The 25,773-nt window shown below is 38.3% G+C and overlaps 1 protein-coding gene across 1 annotated transcript; it reads right to left on the bottom strand.

The window, feature by feature from the left end:
• npepps (aminopeptidase puromycin sensitive) lies at positions 1 to 25,518 on the bottom strand. Its single transcript, XM_008418691.3, has 23 exons — positions 25,148 to 25,518; positions 17,703 to 17,787; positions 17,430 to 17,507; positions 17,215 to 17,336; positions 14,913 to 15,020; positions 13,244 to 13,444; positions 12,912 to 13,008; positions 12,798 to 12,831; positions 12,278 to 12,392; positions 11,129 to 11,293; positions 10,108 to 10,212; positions 9,968 to 10,028; positions 9,769 to 9,878; positions 9,424 to 9,487; positions 8,601 to 8,740; positions 8,385 to 8,519; positions 6,857 to 7,076; positions 5,876 to 6,018; positions 4,888 to 4,944; positions 4,178 to 4,285; positions 3,100 to 3,255; positions 2,854 to 2,901; positions 1 to 1,768 (listed from the first exon to the last, which is right to left on the bottom strand). Exons 1-23 carry the CDS (start codon positions 25,451 to 25,453, stop codon positions 1,622 to 1,624), a joined length of 2,805 nt encoding a protein of 934 aa, XP_008416913.1. The 5' UTR covers positions 25,454 to 25,518; the 3' UTR covers positions 1 to 1,621.
• Positions 25,519 to 25,773: the final 255 nt, after the last annotated feature.

Raw genomic sequence — 25,773 nt, 5'->3', positions numbered from 1 at the left:
TCAGAGGAGGATGGCGCAGCAGGTTTTTTAATGACTTATTGCGTGAGAACAAACTTGTTCAGGTGTGATTTTAATTACGTTTCTTATTTAATGGAAACTTTGTTTCCGCATCACACGAGTCATGTGATCAACATCTGGACGTTACTACTGGCGGAAACGACGAAGAAGACAGGAAGTGGCAGGAGAATGATGGCGTGGCATGTTTTAATTACATATCGTGTGAACAAACTTATTGACGTGATTTTAATTGCGTTTCTCATTTAATGTAAACAATGCAATTGTGTTTTTAACATTAACGGAATATTAAAGTTTTGCACACATTTGTAATGGAAACGCAGCTAAGCAGAAGCTGAATGACCAAAAAAAAAACGCATCAAGTTGGAAAGTTTATATAGATATATATATTTTTTAACAAGTCTGCAGATCCTGCCATGTTGGATACAGTCCATGTTGAGTGGAAGTCGCCTATTATCACCACATAAGGGTTTAATATTTACTGCAAACCAACTGGCTGCTTTAAGGCTGCCCAGTTTGACAGTTAAACTGGAAAATCAATCCGTCACATCAAGACAAGTCCGAGTTTCCTGGTGTCCCTTCAGAATAAAAGACAACATAAATGTTGCTATTCTTTTTTTCCTGGAATAAAGACAATCTAAACACTTAAATAAATCACTGCATCTGTTGTCTTATAAAAAAAAACTCCTGAATCGTCATTTAATGGCTGGAAGCGGATAGAGAAACACGATTAAATAGTTTTTTTTTTCTTCGACTCCAACTATACAAACCGATTTAGGTGCATGAAGGGAGGGTGGAGACATGATTTATGAATAGTTTCATTATTTCTTTTAGAAGAATATAAGAAAAAAAATGCTTGCATTAAACAGTTTACAATATAGTACCATGCTAGCGCTGCTTGCCCCCGTCCTAACAATTTATTAGCAGTGAAGAATCAGTGCTGTTGGAAACTACAACACACACTAGTGTTAAGAAGCTCCCTCTGTCCAGACGCGCTCAGCTTTCACCCAATCACAGTGCCCGAAAGAGGAGGAAGAGGAGACAGAAGGAGGAAGACAAAATAAAAAGAATCCGAAGTCATCAATTTCCATAAAGAAGAAAAAAAAAGGGAAATGGAAGTAATCAAAGCTGAAAAATGACACTTCATGCAGAAGGAGTTGGGTTCACAGTTTTCTCAGCTATGATGGTGGGATGGTTGAAGGTGTGCATATTGGGGCACGTGAAGCGGGTTCTGGACCGGCCGGGTTCTGCTGCATCTGCACAGCTTTAGTAGCGCTGCACACCGACGGCTGACGATGGATATGTCCTCTGGTCATGGACAGACTGGGAGCAAACCTACATTCCTGGTCTGATTAAATGGACTTTTCTCGTTAAACTCAACTCCTCTTGTCCTCCAAAAACAAACAAAAAACAAAAAAAGAAGCTCCGTTCAATCCTTGGCTTTGTCGTCTTCTTTTGTACAGTTCAGAGTAAGGAAGCTAGGAGTTACTCGTGTCTCCCCGTCTGATAGAAAGTCCCGGGTCGAGGGCGAGGCGGCTATGATGATGAGAGGAGGAGAAGCGGGGATGGAGGGAGGGATGGGGAGTGCATGCAGCAGGCGGGCGGCTCAGACAGGGGGCGCCTTGCGCTGCAGTAGATACTGGTGGATGTCGTCCGCGTCGCGCTTCAGCCAGGTGGCGTTCAGGAGGATGTTCTCGCAGCACTGCTGCACGGTGCGCTCAGCAGCCGGAGCGGGGTGACTCTCAAAGAAACTCTGCAAAGGAAAAAGCCTTTAATTAGACCAAGGCAGCCTGATGTTTATGAACGGTGGTCTGATATGCTTCCTACAGAAAATCAGTGGTCACTTCTGAATATTTTGAGCTCCTTTCAGGATGAGCTGATTTACGGTGTCTCACTTTAAATCCAAACAGAACTCAATGTTTACACTCGCATGTGTAATGAAAATGTCTCCAAACAGATGCAAAATTATGCGACCAAACATATTTGAAAAGCAGAAGTGGCGTCTCCTGCACAGCTAGGATGCAGCAAGTGGTTTCTGGGTTTTACATCAACAATAAAACACTTGTCTTTTCCAGCAGCCATTGTACAGTGGATACAGCGGTAAAACTCTCATTTATAGATTTAGATTCACATATTTTCACCTTCCTAAAATTATGGCTCGAGTCATTTTTTGCAAAAACTTTTGAAAAAAAAAAAAAAACTTGGCAAAAAAAATTACACAGGCCATTATATTAGGAAGGCGACAATATCTTCATGTGCACACTTGTTTTTTTATTAATTTAATTAGGTTATATCTAAATTAGTTGTAATGTCACGTGCTATAAATATTATGTCACTAATGGTTAGATTTATATTTACTAAAATTAGACAAGAAGTAAGCAATTTCCCCTTGGTGATCAATAAAGTATATTCGATCCTAAAACCAGCTGACTGGAGCTCCGCTGGGGTTGCTAGGTAATGGGCAGAGTTCCGCTGGGGTTGCTAGGTAACGGGCAGAGTTCCGCTGGGGTTGCTAGGTAACGGTATAGGCTTCGCTGGGTTACTAGGCGAGGTGCAACGCCATTTCAAAAAACTCCAGAAATCAAAAAATATCAAAAACCAGCTGGGTGTTTTTTTAAGTGCTTGGGCTGGTTTTAGAAGCAGTAAAAACCCAAATGGAAATACAAAAACATGCAGAATGTGAATTATGTATGATAGGTTCCCGTTTATGGTGGAAAGTTCGGCAGATGTTTTGAAGTTTTAACGTGTTTGTTTAGCTTAAATATTTGTCGACAATCTGCAATTATGTCTGGACTAAAGCTCACAAAGAATATAAAAAGTAGATAGTTTAAGTCTCACCTTGACTTCAGTAGCCATTTTATCAATAGCAAAACCGTCGACTGTGAGCTGCAAAGAGAAACAACTTAAATGTTCAGGAAAGCAGAAGGATAAAAACATTTGCTACAATAAAAAAACAAAACAAAAGGAAGACATTTCATCTCAAATAACTGATGCTATTCCATACATGTAATCACTGCAGACGTCCAACTGGAAGCATGATTTTCATTCATGCTTCCAGCAAATGAAAATCAGTTTTCCACTTACCTTGATGAGGCGTGATATAAGGAAGCCTCCTTGGTAGCGGTTGTAAAGCTCCTCCCAGTTGTCCCTGACAAATTTCCAGGCAGCTTTCCGGCCTTGCTTACTGCTTCCTGCCACCCCTCCGATTACAGACACCGTGTCCTGGGGACGAACCTCTTCCTGCCCGGGCCAACATCCACAACGAAACGTTAGGTTGGAATAAAAACAAATACCACCAAGTTACCCAGTTCACATTTTTACACAACAGCTGAGGAGCTTTGTGTTATATGCAACAGGTGAAGTTAAAGTGTCTGTCCAGACTCTCAGAGTGAGAATTAAGTCAAATAAATGCTAGGCTAATGCTAGCATGTTTGCTCCATTTTAATACAACTCAATACTTCAGTTTGTAACATACTTCCGTGCTGTTCAGGTCACACAGAAAAGGCCGATTTCCTGCTACACAAGCTTAAGGATTTGAACATTATAAAGTTTATTGGTTGGTGTTTCAGTTGCTCTCTACAAAAGATTATTAAGGCCAGGCTAAGATTTGTTTTAATGAGAAAAAGTTTTGATAGACGTAACCAGCTCAGCAAGTCGGAGTTCTTTCTTCCAAACAGACACAGTCGTTTTAAAGTCCTGCTACTGGTAATAATTTGATGCTGATGTGTTAAAAAATTAAGAATTTCCTCTTTTTAAAACCAACGCCAAAGTATAACTTCACAAGATGCTCAAAATATCTCTTTTTAATTTTTTTGTTATTTTTTATGTAGCAGTTGTTAAGTTTAAAACTTTGTTCCGGCATTTTGACGACTGAGAAAAAAAGTTCCTCAAAACAACAAATCAATGTGTGCTTGGTGGGCCTAGAGTTCAGTTTACCCAGGGAATCCTTTCACAGATTCTATTAAAAATGCGTCAAGCTGATTTGCGGGTTTGGACTAGGACATTAACAGTCTGTCAGTTAATGTAGCAGGAGATCAGGGACAGGGATTAAATACTGAACAAAAGGAAGGATTTCTCGTTAAATTCCTTTCTCCTCCGTACAAAATGATAAACTAAAACACTTGGAAGTATGTAGCTAAACAAACAAAAACAGTTTGTGTACCGAGAGGGCGAAGGTGAGGACTTTCTGGATTAGATCGGGAGCAGAGATGGCGCCAAGAACTCTTTCGATGCGATTTTTCTCCTCCTGCATGTCGGCTTGTTTATGCAGCTGCAGGAGCGAACAGAGAAAACACAGAGAATGTTAAAACTTCATAATCCACAGCTTTCCGAGAGTTGTGTATATTACAGTTCCCCGTTTCTCAGCTGACTGACATGTGGTAGCACAGCAAGCAAGAAAATGAAACGGCTCTGAGAAGAAAAACACCAAGACGACCCGGATGTGGAGAACACTACTGCAAATGGCCAGAAGAACTGGGGGAATAAAATAACATTTAATGTGATTAATATGAAATATTACTTATTTTCTCATAATTAAAAGTGGGTTTTGATGAAAAATATTTTATCTGGTAATAACCTTTTCCGCCACAGAACTTGTAGTCAAGTGAAATCAGAAGATATGAAGCAACATTTATGCTAAATTGATATAAAAATGATGGAATAGTGAATAAAAGTCACTCTAACAGTAAGTTTTCTTTACATAATTTTAAGCTTTGCAATTGGGTCCCGAACCAAAAGCTAAAGCCGTTTGGTGTGGAAAGGTTTGGGAACTCCTGGATTAATCAATAACAAATAATCGTTCATTGTAGTCCTGGAAACATGAACCATAAACAACCAAGTCTGACACAGAAATGTCGTTTTTAACCAGCGTACCTTCAGCATCGTGTCCAACGTGGCGCCGTCTCCGTGCTTCAGCACCGTTAGATACACCTGGTGAGAAGAGAGTGAAAATAAAGACTCAGCATTAAATGTTGACGACTTTGGGGAACAAACAATGATTCACTTTTTAATCAGTCATTTGTCAAATTGCAAATTTTTAACCGCTTAATTTTTTTCAGATAATATCTGCATTGAATTTCCACAAACAATGACTCTGAAAGAACTACGTCTATGTCGTTGCATTGGAATCTGTATTGTTTTAATTCTCCATCCTCTTTAATGTTTACCTCAAGCATTTTATATCCTAAAGACAGAAATAAAACCCTGGTGCTTTAAAAAGTACATATTTGTCAAAAGATGCGACATTTATGGCTCTAAACGAGTTTTATTTCCACTGACATTAAAAGGGAGAGAAATCTGTCACCGGGGACGGGAAGAGACTTTGAGAAATATCTGATTTGGTCGAAGGAAACATCGAAGATGAGAAAATAAGCGAGCATTTTGAGACTGGGACAAAACACGTGTGTCCTGATGGGTCCAGTTACTTTGACATTCACGACCAGAGACACAAATACTTTATGGGACAAAAGGGTAAAAAGATTTTACAGGTTTCTCTCCGGGCGCTCCGGCTTCCTGCCACAGCCTAAAATCATGACTGATTGGATAATTGGTCTCTAAATTCTCCTTAGGTGTGAGTAAAACGTTAATTTTGTGAATAAAATGGTTGGGACATTTTATTCTTGTTGCAAGGACTTTTTGTTGCAACAAGAAAAGTCCTGGGTTTGAATCCCCTCCCTCCCACTAGAGCCTTTATTTCAGAATATATATATATATATATATATATATATATAAATGTAAAATAGAACATAGGAAATTATATTTTCCATTTTCCATAAATGCCACCCAAAAAAACCCCCAAATATCTAACTTTCAGCATGCCCCTTTATTGTATTAATCTTAATCAGATTTAAGCCTCTCCTACCGGGCTCCTCAGGTCTGCAGGCAGGACCTGCTTCGCCTCTACATGCTCCTTGAATCTCCGTCTGGCCTCCTCCAGTGTGGGTTTGTGTCCCGCCTTGCCCAGTTTCCCCAAAACCAGGCCTCTCAGCAGGGCGTCCAGGTGGCCTGAAGTCCAAAATACATGTGAGAAAAGAAATTAGGAAAATATTTCAGCAGCTGCAGAAATTATTCTTCGGGACTTGGAAGGATCTGAGCAACAACAAAAATTATAAAATCAACAAAACGTGTTTAAAAACAAAGTTATAACCTGAACATGGATTAAGAATGAAATGAGTGGATTGATTTGATATTTAGTATTTTTGTTTTGGAAAAAATTATTTTAAGTTGATGTCACAAGGGTTCGTTTTTGAAAACCGTTCAAAATGTCAGACCTTATTTTTGCATAATTATCCGATTCATTTTTAATTTTCTCTCTTTTTCTCCCACTGATGTTGAAATTTGTTTACCAGTTTATATATGATGTACAAAAACTAAACATCAATAAAATATAGATACGATATTACGACGGTGTTTTAGGGCCACACTAAGAAAATAAAAAATAAATAAATAAAATTACAAGAATTTATGAAATTACGAGAATAAAGTTGTATTATTAAGACTTTACTCTCGCATTATTTCAACTTAAGGTTCTGCAGACTCCAGAACCTTAAATTTCAACTTTCAACATAATTTTATGACTTTATTCTAATAATTTTATCTTTTTTTTATGGCCCCAACACTCAGACATATAAAAAAAGTTAAAGATTTGTTTCTATCCTAATGAAAAGTGTTTTCTTAACGCCACTTTTGAATATGCAAAATATTTGATTCATTAAGTAAAAGACAAACATGCCAAGAGGAATGTTACTTTTAAACGTTTTAGTTAATTAGATGTCATTAAGAAGGAAAGAAATAAGTTTTGGGGCTTAAATGTGAAGACGGTAATTTCATGGTTCCCCCTCACCTTCGCCTGGCTTGCTGTCCCAGCCCAGCTTCAGGCCGATGGGGGCGAACAAGTCCCTGATGAACTCCAGGATGTCGTCGTGAAACTCCGTGTGGGACAGCAGCGATGACAGCACGCCCAGGTTGCAGCTCAGGTCGCTCCAAACGGTGTAGTTTGGCTCGTTGACGAACGCCTCCATCAGCTTCAGCACCTCCACTGTGCTGATCATTCCTGCACGAGACTGAAGCCACACGACAGGAAGTGAGCAGAAACGCCACATGATGGAACAGAAGGAGTCATGGACCCTTTATTCACCGAGCAGAAAGGGAAATTATTACAGACTCTTAAAAAAGTATTTCAGCTTTGTCACATTACAAACTTCAGTTGTTATATTTGACAAACCAACACATAAACGTATGACTTTTTTTTTTTTAAAAGTACATTTTCAAAGATATTTTAAAGAAGATTTTGTCAGAGATCTGCACATTTCAGCTAAAATATTTTACATAAGTTGTATCTTGTAGATAAATTGTATCTACAACTTTGTCTCTATATCGTTTTTCTGACCTCAACAGTGTAGCTATAATGTTTGTCATTTCCTGTAAAAGTGTGCTGCTTCATCTTCCTTTGTGCTCTTCTCCCCCTGCCAGGTTGTCATTGGAAATAAGGATTTGTTCTTAATAATTCACAGGGCTAAATAAAATAAATAAGTTCTGAAGGCCAATGTGACGCAGTGTGCGGCTTACAGTCTCACTACTGTTGGCCTGGCAGCTAAAGCTGCTAAATATAAATACATTAATTGAAGAATCATGTAACGTTCAACAGCTCTGGAGTCAAATCCTGTAATGGGAAACCCAACATGACCTGAGAAAGTGAAAATGTTTCCTTAAAATGACTTTTATTCTTGGACGACACGACCGAAAAACTCATCAGGATATAAGTGTTTCATATTAATCGATGTAATTAATTACTAATTAGTTTTTTTTCTGCAATGCTACCAAACTATATTTGCTGTTTTATCCAGTTTTCACTCCACACTGTTTTTTATTTTTAAGCAGTTATAATTGCACAGAGGAGAAACTTTAAGCTGCTGCTGTGCCAGTTGCTCTACAGGTTGTTGCTAGGTAACCATAGAATGGGTTGCTAGGTAACCAAAGAGCAGTGAGTTAGCCGATTCCACCAACTTTTCATAGCCAACTGAAAGGTTAAGCAGTTTTCCTCTGCCTACATTTCCCAGAATGCTGTGTGGTTCTGGATTGGAGTTCAGTGAATATTCTATATTTATTCATTTTATTTTTATTGGAGTTTCGCAACAAAATTCCTCTCAACATGTATATTTAAGTGATGTATTATCTATTGATATTGATCATGCGTCTATCGCGATATATAATGTTTTTGATTTATTGTTCAGCCCCGTCCTGTATTGGTGTAGAAGAGAATATTTACTGCACAAACAGAGGAGTTCAATAAATCTAAACATGGATCTGAAATGTGTTTCTTCTCAGTATAAACTTCACTTGGAGAAGATGTGTGTGTCGGTGAGACCTACGAGGGAGAAGAGGTCATTCTGCAGGCCGAGTCGGTCCACAGGCTGCAGGCTGAGGTCTCTGATTCCCGGCAGCAGGCTCTCCAGCATGGACGAGCTGTACTGGATCCGGTAAAAGCCGACAGTTCCAGGGTTGATCTGCAAACAGAACGAATGCGTTATGGCTGGAAAACATCCTCACATTGTGTTTTCAGGGCTAAATGTGCAACAGGAGCTCACCTTGATCCACTGATCCGGACCGACGCCGTTAAGAGTCACAGTCGTCTCAGATTTTTCCAGCAAAATCCTGAGTTTGGAGCATTTGGGGTCCTCGCTAGTACAAATACTAATAGGCACCATCCAACTGGGGCAATCCTCACCTGCCCGACAAAAACGGTGGAGAATTTATCATTCACTCAAACGATAAATAATCTTTGAGTGAAGTCCAAAGAATAACAAAAATGGTCAGAAAAATCAGCCGGTAATTGAAATTGCCCAACTTCAACTCCAAAAACTTGAAAGTCGGATTTTTTCCCGATCAGTAAACGCACCGCACTTAGCTAATCCGAAGAATTGGTTAATTAGCAATTCACAACACTCTTCATAGTAGAAGCTGTAACTTTGTGAACAGGAGTTAATTTTAGATATTTTCAGTATCAGGGTGATGTTTAAAAACAAAAGCACTTCAGATTTAAGAAAACATTAAACAAAGAAACAATTTTCCACAAAGGGAAACTGTAAGCAGTACAATGGATGAGCATTGTTGTGATAAAGTCCTGAAGGTGGCGTGTCGCAAAGAGCTCCTTAAAGAGACAGAGGCCCAATTTCAAAGCGCTAAACTATGAATTCAAATAAATAATGTAGTAATATTGTTTTTTCCAAGCAGATCAATAATAATAAAAGAATAAAATAAAATAAAATTTTGATTTATAAAGAACAATTTACACTGGGAACTGAAAGACATTTTAAATATCCAAAATAAAAAACAAAAACAGTGAAATGTGAACAAAACCACGAAACAATGAATATAACAGATTATTACTTATAAATAGTCAGAGCTCACCATTATGTGGCCCACTGGCACAGAACTTCTTCTGCGATAGTTTAAGGATTCGGTCATCACCTTGCTGCAAACGACATCATCAGACAGCGACTTTAAGACAGTGGAAAATTACACCAGTAACGAGACAGAAGGTGAAGAAATTACCAAGAAATTTTCATTTCAATCAGGTTCAAAACATATTGTAACTGCTACAGTTGAAACGAATTACAAAATACAAAATAATCTCAAGACAATGAACATGCAAAGTTTTCTCATTTTTAAAACAAGAAAAGTTTGGTCACATCTTTTTATTTAGTGCATTTCCAGATGGCAAATAAATCAACTAAATTAAATAAAACGACTCACCTGTTCCTGGTCGACTACTATGATTGGAAAGCCCATTTGCTTAGTCCATGAACTCATCACTGCAGCAATGGGTTTCCCACTCGCCTGTTCCAGACAATCCCAGAGGTCCTCTGTGGAAAACGGCCCAAAGTCAGATCAACAAGTGGCGGCCATTTTAAAACAACGGCAGCTGGACACAATGCTAACTGACTGGTCTTACCTGTTGATGCATTTTTATGTTGGAACTTCAAAAGATAGGAATTCATTCCTTTCCTGAAGTCCTGTGAAGACACATGAAAAGACCGACTGAAATAGATTGGTGCAGCGACGGCGCCGGGCCACGAGTTGGAGACCACCAACCTCGTCTCCAATGTAGTTGTGCAACATGCGGATCACAGACGCTCCTTTGCTGTAGGAGATGGCATCAAATATTTCATCTACCTCTGACGGATGGCCCACGTTCACCTGGAGCACACAGCCAGAAAACGTCACGATAATTTCACCCTTGATGAAGTAAAACGAAACAATGTCTTCTAGGGCTGCAGCTAATGGTTATTTTAGTAATCGATTGATTATCTTAGCAATTAATCGCATTAAAAGAGGCCACATTGTGTGGATTTTTCTTTTAAGTCTTCTTTAGACCATATTAAAAATACATTAAAAGAAGCAAATAAATAATGAGAAAGGCTCAATCCGTTTTGACTTATCTGGTTAAGTTTTTTTTTTTACCACTTTGAGGAGCTGTGGGTATTTACAGACTATTTTATCTTTATATACATCTTAAATGCAAAATGTACATATTTTTTGTTCAGTTTTGGCTTAATTGCTGCTCCGAGTGCATTTTATTTTTCAGCAAGTGGATTTTTGTTTTTTTGAGTCTCCATACTCCAGTTAATGATTATTCGATTTCTAAATTAGTTGCCGATTATTTCAGAAATTGATTAATTTGATTAATCATTTCAGTCCAAATGTCTTATGATTCATAATCACCTTTCAGACAAACCATACAATGACATTAGGGCTGAAACAACTGATCTGATTAATTGAGATGAATCGATTATTAAAACGATCGTAAACTACTTTAGCAATCGATTAATCACTAACTTGAGTATACAGACTCAAAAAAGGCCATTTGTTAAAAAAAACGCCATATATTTTTTCTATAAATATGTTTTAACCAAAATTCCTCAAGTCCCCTCATAGTTTTAGCTTCATCCGGTTCATATTCACTAAAGAAATGCTATTGCATATGTGCCAATTTTTTTTATCTGATCAATCAATCGTCAGAATACTTGATTAATAAAATAATCGTCAGCTGCAGTCCTGGTGGATGGTCTCCCCAGGAGAAGAAAACCCGTCCGGTTGGTGGTTCTCCTTCTACCTCGATGGGGTGGCTGCTGTCCAGCGCGTCCAGGTCCAGAGCCCGGGTGTAATCTGCCGAGACAAACTGGGTCCAGATGTCGTACTCTGGGAAGCAGTGATCCACACACAGATACTCGATCCAGGAGGCAAACCCCTCGTTGAGCCAGAGGTGAGTCCACCATTCCTGCACACAGACACACATTCAGTCAGGGGAACGTCGTCCATGAACAGCTGCACAAGCGAACGGGCTAATTGGGTTAAGTTTCACTTTATGAGCTTCTATGAAGAGATATGCATCACAGGGCGATCAATTAGCCTTTCATACCAGATCCTATTTCAATATGTTTCCCCCTTGCTTTCTTTTCTAAAAGAGAAATTACAAGTTACAGAAAATATTTTCAAAAAGTGGCTTTTATTTCAATAATCCCTTCATTGAGTTGTATGACGGAGTATAAGGAAGAATATTTGTTTAATCATGATAATTAAGATAAAAAAAATTATTTTACCAGAAAAAGACGTCTTAAAATTGAGAAAAAACTTGACTATCGAGCTCAGTCAGTCTGATTCTTTATTAAAAATAGACATAGTTGTTTGCACAATCATATCAAAACAAGGCTACTGATAATAACACATTACATCAAATTATTAAGTTTTTCCATTAAGTATTATTGGTAAAACCTCAACATTCTTCTTTTTGTCTTAAAATTACATTATTCTTCTAATACTATGACTTTAGTATTGTAATTTAAAAAATAAAATCTTAGTCTGGTCCTTATATTTTGTTGTCTTGAATTGAAAGCTATAAACATTATTTCCAAACAAGATGGCGGTTCTGGGCGCGCTGACATCACTCTGAACTGTGGAAACTACTTCTATAGGAAAATATACATCAATTTCACATCAGCTGGGAAGGCTAAATAGATTCATAAACATAAAAACAAAACATATCATGTCTATAGTTGTAATATTTTTTAGTGTCATAAATGTACAATATAGTTCTAGTTACCTATAAATTTCCTCCCATTAACTGCCATTTTTATTTATTTCAGTTAGCAAAAACGTTTTCTCAGTTTCAGTTTCTGTTAGTTTTAGTTGGCTGTAATCACCTCGGTAGGTGCGAGATGGTGTTTCCCTTTAAAAGTTACTAGCGAGTGTTCTGGATTATTACCATGGTAACCAGGTTTCCAAACCACTGGTGGGCGAGTTCGTGTCCGACCACTAGCGCCACCCACTGCCTGGATGACGAGCACGAGTTCTTCGGATCGATTAGCAGTGCCGTCTCCCTGGAAACAAACATCAGCTGGGAGATTTATTTGACTCTGTAAAATTTACAGCCTTGCTGTTTTAAATCTGGTCAGTATTTTACGTTTTGTCTAAAGTAACGTGATATTATGGTTCCTTTTTGCCAGATCACACAGCCAGTGGAATTTATAACTACATTAAAAATTAACAGCCAATCCATGTGATCCATATCGGTGATCGACACTCATGAGCGATTGGTATATTCTGAAGAGTTATAGTTTTAATTAAGTCATATTAATAGCATCACAGTTCAAAAACCCCAACAAACCATTTTAAAATTGCCACTGCATTAGCAGTTTCAGCCTCAGGCTTTAAAACACTGCCAACGTTAATAACATTAATGTTTTACTACAATCCAAATATAACTAATTCTCACTGAAGCTCACCTGTATGTAACAAGGCCCCAGTTTTCCATGGCACCTAAGAGGCAGAAAGAAAACCGAGTTTTACTCTAAATGCTTTAAATTCCTCAGAGAAGATTAGTTTTGACATCTACTCACCAGCAGCAAAATCAGCAATAGCTATGAGATCAATTTTAGGTAATGGATAAGGAACACTGAAGTAGTCTTTGTAGAAAGGTAAGGTCTTACAAGCAACCTGTAAAAAATGTTTTAAAAGCCTGTTATAGTGACTTTTATCCACTGTCAGCACCTGAAAATGAGAAAAACTAACATGCACACATAAAACATGGGAGTATAAAAGCACCGTCATGCAAGGTTTGGTTACATTTAATTTATTTGCTGCTTCACTCACAATTTTTAGTGAAAATAAAAAAGAACATAAAGCGAGCGGACCCGTTCAGTTGGTTTAATTCCCAATATAATATTCTCACCTCCAATGCAAATTTCCCTTGTTCTGCCTTCCCGACGGGCGTGTAGACGCGTACCTTTATGCCATCTGACGACTGGCTCTCCACAAAGTCATATTCGCCGATCACAAAAGCTACGAGGTACGTGGACATGATGGGCGTGGTGCCGAACCTTACCTCCACGAGGTTTACATCACCTGGGTATGGCTTTTGATGAACGACATCCTGGAAAGAGGAAACCATAACATAAATATATCGCCTTTGAAAACAACACAAAGAACAAGACAAAGACAAAAATTAAAAGCAGAATTTTAAATCTACTCATGCTTAAATTTAAGCAGAAGTGGAACAGACACTAGCCGTGTTTCCATTGACCATATAATTGCCCAGTCTGACATTTTGCAAATAAATTTGCTTAATGGAAACGCAAAATATACAAAAAAAAAAAACAAACAAACTTGTTTTTCGTTAAAAGGTTTTGGGGCAAAGATGAGGTGATTTTGTTTATGGCTATCAAAATTGATTTATTTTGCAAAACAGCAATTGTTTCGCATCATACGAGTCACAAATCAACAACAGGATGTTGTCAATGGCGCAAACCACAAAGACGACGAACAGGAAGTAGTTGGAGGAAGATGGCATAGTATGATTTTTAATGACTAATGTTTTTTACCGACTCATCACGGAAACAAACGTATTCATGTGTGATTTTAATTGCGTTTCTTATTAATGTAACCAGCTCAACTGCGAAATTATGTTTTTGTTCAACATTAGCAGAATACTGACATACAAAGAATACAAAGACAGCTGGTGTCGGCCTCATACCATGTTAAAGTCAAAGGAGTAAAACTGTGATTTTAAAAGATATTTAAAGACATCAACTTAAGGCCACCAGAGCAAATGCCTGATTCCCCCTCAAAACAATTAAAATATTTGGGGTTTAATTTCTTGTTGAATAAACATGCAAGACGGGGGAAATGCGACATGACCATTCATACTCCAAACGCTTTGAAAGCAATCGAATATGTATCCGAATTAGCACCACATAGGAAATATCGAATTGGACCATTCAGACTGCCATGAAAAGTCAGATTTGGGTCACAATTTGGGGGGAAACCCCACCGCATTTGTCTGCTGTGTGAATGTAGCCTAAGATAATATGTGACTTTTTTTCCTATGCGAAGGACAGAATTTTCTACTCTTTGGAACAGTTAATAAAATGTTTTATTTTGCAACATTTTGGCAAGAAATTAACTCCATACATACCTAACAAAAGGGTGTAAATGAAAAAAGACTTACTTGTTAGCTTTGTTAGCCAAAGCTTCCTGTGACTAACAAACTCCTAGTTTTACTCATTTCTCAGAAAGAGCCAGATTTATTTACCCAGCACACATCAGATGAAATGTTAGCTATGAGGGGTGTGGTGGAATATATAACCTCCAACAGATAGTGGCTGCTGATTAAACGTAGATACAAATGCTTTCACTTCAGATTGTCACCCAATGACTAAGCTTATTGCTCACGTAAATATAGCATTAGCCTGCAGCAGAAAATGCCGTCCGTCTGCCTAATGTTATGCAAACTGAGAGGACGACAAACACAGATGTCATAAAGTTGGCAGCAGAGAGCGACTTGGGGAGGGGAGGCGTGGAGACCGGAGTTTCTGATAATGAGGTGTGAACAGATGACGTACCATATTGGACAAGGCGACTCTGTCCTTGGGAACTATCAGAGTGATGTCAAAGGTGGCTTTAATGGCAGGCTCGTCCCAACAGGGGAAGGCTCTGCGGGCATCTGTGGCCTGAAAGACGGGAAGAAAATTTAAGAAAACCTGATTTTTATTAAGACGTTGCTCAGCTCGGAGGAAGTTGGTCACTGGATGAGTGATAAAAGAAAAACAGAACATAAGAAAATACCTGATAAGTGGGGGGGGGCATTTATTCTATCATTTATCATAAATCCATAACTATATATCCTGATAAACATGTGATTAATATCAATAGATAACAAATCTGACAGAATTTGACAGAAGCAAAGTTGGCGGAATCAACTGACTCGCTCACTCTCTGGTTACCTAGCAACTCGCTCACTCTTTGGTTACCTAGCAACACCCTGTTGAGCAACTGCCACAGAATAAGTTTAACTTTTGCCACTGTGCCTCGTAACTGCTTAAAAACACAATTTTATTTATTTTTGGCCATTCAGCAGATGTTGATAATTCTAACTAAAAGCAATTAAAATGTAGTCTGATTTAACTTCAGACAATGAGAAAAAATGTGTATTTATATTAGATGCATGAAAACATCTGGTTTCAATTGTAAGGCTTTCCAAATTTAGACTTTTAACCAAGCATTTGATTGAACTTTATTATTTCAAGCATTTGTTTGAAAATCAATCACTTTCAAGACTTCATACAGAAATCAAGCACGTTCCAAACCTTGAAAACACCAGACTGAAGTTCAAGTATTTTCAAGGATGAACTCTGTTAACTTCACCAGGTGTCGCTTGCCCTAGATGTTGTGTTTATTGTTGTGTTTACTGATCAAAGATCAGATGATTGAGATTGTGAAAGATTTAACGAGTTGCTTCTCAGGCTCCAGAAAACCAAACCAGTTTTTTTATAGAACCAGTAAAGAAGCGGCGCCAGCGCCTTCCTGTGCCTGGAGCCGCTTTAGCTGAAACATGGAGGAGAGAGAAAGACATGCCCCGAGGGCGAATGCCATCACTTTCATTTTTTAAGTTATTACACCTTGTTTATTTCAGTTGGCATACAGTGAGATCTTTGGAGCTTCAGTGCAGTAACTGTAATGCTTAATGTGACCACCAGAGGCGCTGTTGGGGGGGGGGGGTAAATGACGCAGGATATATCTGCTGCCTCCCAGTGCAATATCATCTCTGAAAATTAGGAAAATATTCAATGTAAAATCCTATTGTTATTGAAGGTTTTTACATTTAGCTGGAACATTAAACCCACCATCTGAGAAAAGTTCTGTCTCAAGTGGATGGAAATGTACGTACATTTTGTTGTTATAATAATAATAATGCTTTATGGCAATACATTTAATTTGTTCAGGTAATTCGGGGCTGTCATTGTATTATTTACCAAGTTTAGGCAGTTTTGTTTTGACTAGACCAGTGCAGTCCAAACATTTTGCCTTGGGGGCTAAAACTGGCAAATTTAAACAACTGTTGGGACACAAAATTAAATTAAAAATGTAAAAATTAGTTTGAGACTTTTTTTTTTTAAGTTTTACCAACTCAACAATAACATTTTTTATAAAACCTGAATATCATTAAAGATAAAAAACAAAAAAAGATGGGGTTTCGAACTGTTGCTGTATTACAATGGAGTATCAAGGCCACGCTAGGAAGATAAAAAAAAAAAAAAGTAAATAATGACAATAAAGTCATATCAGAATGAAGTAATATCACAAATTTACTCCCACATTATTGCGACTTAATTCTCGCAATATTTCTCACATTATTACGACTTTTTTTCTTGTGCGACTTTATTCTCGTAAGATTTCTGTCATATGGCCCCAATACTCTGTCACACCTTAACAGAAAAACAGTTTCCAAGTTTCATCGGTCACCAATCATTTTATATTTTGTTTTGGCAACATTTTTTAAACCCGTCTTAACTTGTGCTCAGAGGCCAAACAAAACCATTTCAAGGGCCTCAAATGGCCCCTGGACCGCGCTTTTGACACTGCTGGACTTGACACACCAGCAAAGGCTCAAACAGTGGCTGATGCCACTGCTCTCCTTGATGTCTGCAACATCACTGGTTACTATGATTACCTAATGTGTTTAGAGAAAAACACATTAGGTTAACCTGTAATTGTTTTATTGGATTTTAGATTCCTCCTGAAAGCAGAATATCCAAAAATCTGGGTGGTACAATAAAGAAATAAAAAATTTCCTCACCTATTATATTAAGTTTATTTCTTCAATAGCAACTGAGAGTATAACAATAAATCTCACCATCCACTCACCTCAAACTGTGTGACGGCTGCATACCGGGTCTCTCCAGCAGCCGTTGTATATTTACTTCTATAGAATCCTTTCATTTTGTCGTTCAGTTCCCCCACAAATTCAATCTTCAACGTGCCAGAACCTGTGGAGGCATTCACAGAAAGAGCACTGCTATTTGTTCTCGTTTTTTTTTTTTTTTTTTTACATTTTCTGAACAGGCAGAATCCCTCCATACCTTTCTGTAGGGAACTTGGAAACGACAGGGTGACTTTTTCGTCCTCGTTTTGATAGTTGAAGCCTGTGGCATTGATTTCTGAACCAAGGAAAACAGAGAAACACAGAAAGAGAGAAAGAGAGAGAGGAAGGCTGATGACTTGGAAAAAATGACACTAGTGTGACTTTTCAGTCAGCTGACACAGAGGTGACAGAGGTCAACACAATATTTTAGTGAGGACAGTGACATGACAAAAGGAAGGAGGAAAAGCCAAACTGAAAGTGTGACCCTCACCATCTGCTCCTTTTGGTACGAAGGAAGCTGTGATAATGTCAATGTCAGCGCAGTTCATCACGATCTGATTTGTAGCCTGTATGACCTGTAAATATTGACAGAAAACAATTTAATCTACAGACTCACAATGTCAAAGACAGACATGATTTATGGTTACAGTTTGTGTCTGCGCGCAATGCGACGTGTGAGAAATGCTCACCCATGCAGCCCGTTTTTAACTATGGCCTGTCTTTAACTATGGAAGGCCCTCCAGACCAAAAATAGTATGTAAATTAACACGTTCTAAACCATAGATAGCGGGATGAGCTGTTTTTGTCTTTTTCCCCCACACACAAATGAGTTGTGAATCTCAATGAGCATTGTCAACAAACATTTGACACTGTGACTGGAAGATATTTTAAATATCCAAAATAAAAAAAACAACCAAAGAACAAATAAAATAGATACTGAAGTTCTGAACCATTTTTTTTGTTAGACATTTTGTTTTCATTGAGTCTCTGAGTCTTTCAATCATGGGAAAAAAAAACAGTAATTTATTGATTTACTGCTTATTGCAATAGACTTAATATGGACGCCCTAATAAAACTCCCTCTGTAAAAGTCTAGTTCTGCTTTATTTAGCTCAACTATTTTCAGACATCCAGCTTGCAAGGAAACCCAAAGTGTAAATGAAACTTTGTCTGAATCTTGCACTTTGCACTGAAATAGGATCAGAGCCTGGAACACATCCAACGTGTCTAAATGTTTAAAAGCTGGAAACGAAGCCATTCCCCACCCCATCCAGCACAGAGCAAGGCGAAAGAAAGACACAGATGGTCCATGGTTCTCAAACTGTGGAACCAGGGCCTCCTGTGGTATTCAGGCTGGTCAAGAAATTTCAGCATTAATTAATTTATGATATAGTGACAGTGAACAAATACGGAAAGAAGTGAACTTAAACTTGAATCCAGTAATAAATTAATCAGAATGACACTTAAATGAGCTCCAGCTCCAAGTTGGGAACCCAGATAGATTTGCTCAACGCTTCATTCAGTGATAATGTCAACAATATTAGCAATACAATGATTAAATCTGCAAGATAATACAACTTCAGCCATTGCTACGCTGTTTGATGAATGGTTGCCAGATTGGATTTTGGAGTTGTGTGACCACATATATGGAGGATATGGACCTTGACGCAGTTCTCCTGGGTTCAATTCCCGACCCCCAGACACCATTTACTGCCTTTCCTTTCTTTTTCTGCCCTTCTACTCACATACTAAAACACAGAAAACAATATCCCTCCCAACTTTATTACTCGGAAACCCAACATCCAAGGACTATTACTTACATTTCCAACCTTAAAGTTGGAAAAATTTAACTTTTATGTAAAACAAGTTAAATAATAAAGCAGAATCATTTAATAATTTATGACAACAAGCTGAAAAGTGGAAGTCTTTGTTGCAGCAATGCTTTGTAAAGTCTTGCATGGAAAAATTGAGGATTACTTCAGCAGATCGTTCCAAATTATGATGCAAAAAAATGAGTAGAAAGTTCTGAATTTATTGTTGGGGCGAACAGACGCTGGCACACTGTAACAGTGACATTGACAGTTTGTAGCACAGGAGTTTTGACACGGCTGTCAGCTGTGAGACTGACAAGGCGGAAAACCGGACGCAATTATGAAACATGACAGAAGGCAGAAAGACAGACTGCTGAGCCTTTGGAGCACATTGCTTTAACCTGCTGAGACCTTATGCAACGCAAACGTCTCACTTCCAAGACATGGACTGAACCAAGGTTGAAACTTCATTTTAAAATAAATGCTTTTGTCAAGACGTTTCCAAATGAGATAGAGATTATGTGAAATGTTTTTTTTTTTCTTAAGGTTTGTAAAAACTGAGGAATGATGCTCCTGTGTTTGAAATCAACTTTCAGGACAGTTTGCGAGTGAAGGCAGATGCTTAAACCTGAAAAGACATTTAAAATGCATTTCAAACTTTGCCAACTGTTGGATGTACATAAGTGATAGTGTGCAGTGTCTTTAGAGAGGGAAGCGCCTCCCTCTCTAAACTCCCTCTTGTCTATATATTCACATTTTGTGATAGCAAAACAAATGACTATCTGATTTCAGTCCAGCTTCTTAAAAAGTTGGTTTTAGGATTACAAAATCTGATTTTGTAATCCTAAAACTGCGGATTGTGCAATCAAACGGGAGACGTGGAGGGGACTCAAATTGGAACATTTCAGATAAAATAAGCGTCAGAAATCAGCAGCATGTGATACTTCATCAACTATGACTGCTACTGAATAACACCAACCCCAGCAGGACCCTCCCGATGTGTGCTAATGGTGAGAAACATCAAATGTACACAGCAAACAGATGCTCGATGTGTGCGTTCTCTTTCAAGTACCAGCTCCAACTGGCTGCACAAACCGTCTGTCATCATTACCCAAAACACCTGCAGCGCAACCGCTGTTCACCTTTACTTAAGCTGACAAGCTGCTGTAACTACTTTGCTTTGAGAATACAACAGGTTGACTTGAACCACAGACCAGGAAAATAAAATTAAAAAATCCTGCTTTTATTTATAAAAAAAAAAAAAGTGGTCACAATTGCTAACAGCCTAGCTAGGCAGCCTCTCATTCAATAATTACTGATACAAAGGTGAGGATGCGATGATAGAAATTGCAAAATTAAGGGGGAAAATCATGATGCCAATAGGCGCGGTTGATTTTGAGGGCTGTCGTGACTTGATGAAGTTCATGGAACCAGTTCTAACTGGCTGCACAGCCTGTCATCGTTACTGAAAACACCTGTAACGCAACTACTGTTCACCTTTAAACAAGTAAGCTGCTGCCATAACAACTGCCGTGCTTTGAGAGTGTGGCAGGTTGACCATAAAAAAGCCCAAACATCGTTTGATCACACTTGCTGATGATCCAGTTGATCAGCAGCCCATAACTATGAACATGTGCTTAGTTTTCCCTCCTGACGTTACAGGAAACGTCATTCTCCATGACTGTGAAATACTTCTGGTAAATAAAATGCATATTCCATTAAAATGTTAAATTTAAACTTTTCCAGATCTACTGTCAAACAGTGGCATTATATTTGCTTTGAAAATATTCTGCAATATAAAAAATAGGAGCACCACAAGGGACAGTACTCTGCCCACTCCTTTCCACTCTGTACACCTGAAACTTCAACTTATAGTCATAGTCCTGCCATCTGCAGACATACTCGAATTACACTGCAGTTGTCAAGCGCATCATATATGCACAAGACATTGAGTACAGAGAGCAGCAGGTGGACGGCTTGGTGGCATGGCGTGGAAACAATCAACTCTTTCTGAATTTAAAAACAAAGGTCAAGTTTCAGGATAAACCGGAACGTGTCAAACAAGCAGCAGACTGTACTCCTTGTACTTTAAGTCCTTTAGCGTTTCCAACTGTATACAGCATTTCTTCTATAGTCTTGTGGATTGTGTAACCACTTCGTCATCTGTTGGAGTAGCAGCATCACAGCCAGAGACTTAAGATGTTTTCACATCAGATGGTCCCGTAGATCCGGTTCCATTGTAACATTTGAACACATAAACACGACAAATGCAACTTCCTTCTTCACTAAATGTAAACAAAAATGGAGTAGAGTCAGATTTTGGCAGTTGTAGGATTTCACTTTTGGTGCTGGTAAAAGACCACGTGTGTTACACTCACGCTTTGTTTTGGTTGCATTTACCCAGAATGCCATGCACTATAGACCGCTTCCTGCTTTTGGAGCAGTTTCCGATCCGCTTGGCATTCACATATGTGACCTCATTTTTTATCCAGACCAGAGTTCACTTTTTTGGTCTGCATCAGAGTTCGATTGGACATTGACATCTCCCCAAACAGCATGGACTTTCTAGGCAAATGAACTAAAGTTTGATTAAAGCGGACTAAACATGGTTGGTGTGAATAAACACCTGAAAGCTGAACAAGATAATGAAGGCGTCTACGCGCTGGGTCCTACTGTAGAACCTCTGGAGATGAACGTACAAAGAAAGACATATTGGACAACATGGACCATCCTCTTCACAAGACCGGTAATACAACAACAAGTCATTACCATGTAAAACCACCTGCAAGTCTTTTACAGTATATCTCTACCAACTTTGCTTGTCTAGAAACTGACATTTTTGCCTGTTTTACTTTACAAAATGGTTGATGTTTGGTCATGTTAGCTGGACGTGTCCTCGAACAAAAATAATCAAATCTTGGCGATGCTTGGATCTGAACTTTGGGGTATTTTAACACAAGAATACTCTCTTGATTGTTTAAAGTCTGGTATTTTGCTGCCTCCGGTGTCTTTGCTTTGTTTTCTCCATCATTGACCTGTATTAGCTCCATCCATCTTCCCGTCAGTACTGAATCTCTGCAGCTCCTCCATAGACACCAATAATTTCTTTGCTGCTTCCGAGTTATGTTCTTGTTGCAAAGCCTGTCGGTTTAGGTGGATACCATAAATTGCTATGTTCACAATTGTGCAATGATCTATTTTTGGATGGTTGTTTGACCAGCATTCAGTAAAAATCTTACACACTTGGGATATAATTTTATAACCCAACATTGCATCTACACAACGGTGCGGTGGGTTCCTTGACTCACAGTAACAAATTTCTGACTTTAATTTCACAGAGGCGGAATGTATTTAATAATTACTTAACTTGGAAGGCAATTGGTTTTGCTGAATTTTAATACGAGATACATCTCAAATGCTGAATACAAACAGCACAATATGTCACAAAATATACAACACATCCTCTGCAGTATTCATATTGCAAAGTTCTGTTTAGAGGGCAATAACTGTTGGCTAATATTTTCCAAGTGATGGAAGCACTGGTGAGAAAGAGAGGAAAAAAGATTTTGTGCCTGACTGACATCTCAATATTTATCAAGAGCCAGATTTTATAACATCATGCAACACAGTTACAAAACTATAAAAATCTTTAGACTTGAATTTGTGGAAATTCAAGTCTAAGTGGAAGGAAAATGATGTATTTTCCTTCCACTACTGGATGCACTACTTTACCGTTTTACATTGTGTTGGTTTATCACACAGGATACAATAAAACACACTCACATCTGTGGTGTTAGCTGGACAAAATGTGTAGAAGTTCAACAAGTATATTTACATTTCCAAGCCACAGCTAGTTATATGTAGTACTTTTTGCAAATCCACGTTTATATAAGAAAATAATGAGCCGAGTCTTCAATTATGTTCTGTTAATGTGCAGTGAGGGAGAGTTTACAAGCAGGGACATGTTTGCACAGGTGGCTGATATGCTGGTGGCCACACAATGGGCGGAAGTGCACACTATGCAGAGCTGTTGATTTTTTTTTTTATTGTTGCTTATTTTACATTAAAACTGGTTTTTTTAATTATACATGGGGTTGTACAGAATTATAATATACATGTACCATCACGTCAACATATTTTTACTCCAGGATGAGTAAAAATTAGCCGTCCAAGAAATTACTTAAGAGTGAAAAAATATTTGGTACAAAAATCTACTTAAGTAATGCGTATTGATAACAGCTCATGTGATATTTAAAAATGCTGTCAGAAAAAAATATTATGTGCAAATTATGATTCTTCAGAGGTTGGACATGTACAAATACATCAATTTAAACAGCCATTAGCCAAACACAATCTCGTAGCACCCTCAATATAGTTTTTTAATACTTATTGGTGGTATTTATGCATCTCTTTTTATGGATATACGTACATATTATGTTCCTAAACAGCCTAATCATAGGTGGGTAGCATAGCAAAACATTGTACCGAAGAAAGAGTATCACAACGTCAGCATATTTTTACTCCAATAAAAAGTAGCCGTCCAACAAGTTACTCAAGAGTACAAAACATATTTCACAAAAAGGCTCCTGAAGTACTGGAGTAACTGATCATAACTTCTGATTTAATATTTAAAAATGATGTCAGATAAACGAAAATATAAAGTTATAAATATAAAATTGTAATATTTTAAAGATTAAAATAAAAACAAAATTTCAAAAATAAATTTAGGAAGAAAAAAATATTTCCAAATCAAATTGTTTACCATTCAACTTATGAAAATAATACTTGAAGATAGTGTTTATGTGTTAAAATAAGGAAAAGTACTTCCAGTGACAATAAATAAATACTGAATTTCTTTATCTCCAAGTGGCACAAAATGTTCAGCAGTCAGAAAATAACATAAGAACAACAGAGAATGCTTATGTTAAAGTCGCACGGCCCGATCTGTCATGGGGGAATCCAGTCCGGAAAGACGGTTGTCCCTGGCTCTGGTCCGTTCGTGCTCTCCTCACCATCTCCTTCAATAACTCTCCTATTTGCAATATTTTCTGTTATTTCAACTGTTAACTTTATGCTTTCTATATCCTTATAAGCTGCATCAAGTCTGAGAAAATTCTGCCAACAACTAAACATTCTTCCTCTCCTTCAATTAACTTTTTACATGCATTTAAAAAGTACTCCTTCATCAGTCATTCTGTTTCTTTTTAGTGCATCTGCGCTGTCTTCTCAACCTGGCAGATGACCCCTCACACTGAGCCAGGTTCTGCAAGAGTTTTTCCTCCCATGATCACTACATGTTTGCTCGATAAGAGACTGTGCTGCAAAGTCAATGACACAATGTAATCTGCTGGGTTTCCCAAGATAGAAAACATTTGAAACCAATTTGAATAATAAACTGAACTCAATGCACTGTTTGACGAGTAGGATCAACTGCAATGTATGTATGATTGAATTGAAGTGTGTGGAGACGTGTTGTGAATTGGTGCTATATAAATAAACAACTGAAAACTAAATTAACTGAGTATTTGTAACTAGATACTACCCATCTTTGTACAAGTTAACTGTTGTTACAACGGGCAACTGTCAGACAGAGACTGGGTGAGCGAGTGGGAGGGAGCGACACGATGTTGCCATGATTTAGCAAACACTTGACAGCATTAGCTAGCTGTACCTCGGCTTGTTTGAGGCAGTAATAATTATTATTAAAGTAAGATTTAGTTGTTAGGCGATCTAAACTGGTCTCACGTTAGACTTGCAGGCCGACGCTTTTAACATGAAGGCTAACTTAGAAGGTTTTTAAACGGTAGGCTATGCTAACATGAGAGTGCAGGTCTGCTGCTACCTTCTGCACAGCTGTGTTAGCTTTAGTGACTAGCCAATTAATATACAGAAGTCTCTTGTTGCTTTTCAGGCCAACGCGAAACGTTTAAAGATTTACATTAGCGACCTTCAGTTAACACACCCACAACAGCAGCTACCTTGCTAGTTGTGAACAGTTACTCGTGATCAGTGAACCACGATAAATTGGCTAGCGAGTGGCAACGTTAGCTGGTCAGATTACATAACAAAATCCCTGCCTGGCAGGCTCAGACAACATCATCCATGTCTGAAGCCAAGCAACTTACCTCCACTTGTGCCTCCAGCTTGCCGTCAAAGGTGAAGTCGATCAGATCTGGCTTCAGACACAACCCATAGTTGACGGGGCAAACGTCAGTAGGTAACCGCACGAAGGGCCTTCTTTCGGGCATGGTTCCTGTATTTTGGCCGCTTGCGCTGCTGAACGAGGAACTGTGTGTAGTAGCGCCGTTTATCTTTGCGATTTTTATAAACACGGAATTGATTAAGTTGGGCTTCGACAGTGCGGATGGACAGTAGCTGGTGACTGTACGCGTGAAAAGCAGCGGGACCGTGCGTCCGAAGAGCAGCAGCATGAACTGAAACCCTTTCAGCGCTACTCTTCGCTCTTGTACAGCCCAAACAACTTCACTTAATCAGCGTCGAGTTCAAGAGAAGTGACGTCATCGCGTCTCGGCCTACGTTCAGAACGTGTGTGAGGCAGCGCAGACAACAAACTTTCTCTTTTTTAATCTTTACTAAAGATTCAAAACCGGAGGTGACAAAATAACTCATGTTATTTACTGAAGTATGAGTACAAATACTTCTGTAAAAAAAAAGTCTAGTAAAAAAAGTGCACTTGGACAAATAAGTGCTATAAGAATATAAAGATGATTATTTGACAAAAGATAGAATA

The sequence above is a fragment of the Poecilia reticulata genome, chromosome 1 (assembly GCF_904066995.2).
Source record: "Poecilia reticulata chromosome 1, P_reticulata-male-v2, whole genome shotgun sequence".
NCBI classification, from domain to species: Eukaryota; Metazoa; Chordata; class Actinopteri; order Cyprinodontiformes; family Poeciliidae; genus Poecilia; species Poecilia reticulata.
The sequence above is the reverse complement of the archived record's forward strand: the minus strand, read 5'-3'. Positions and strand labels throughout refer to the sequence as shown.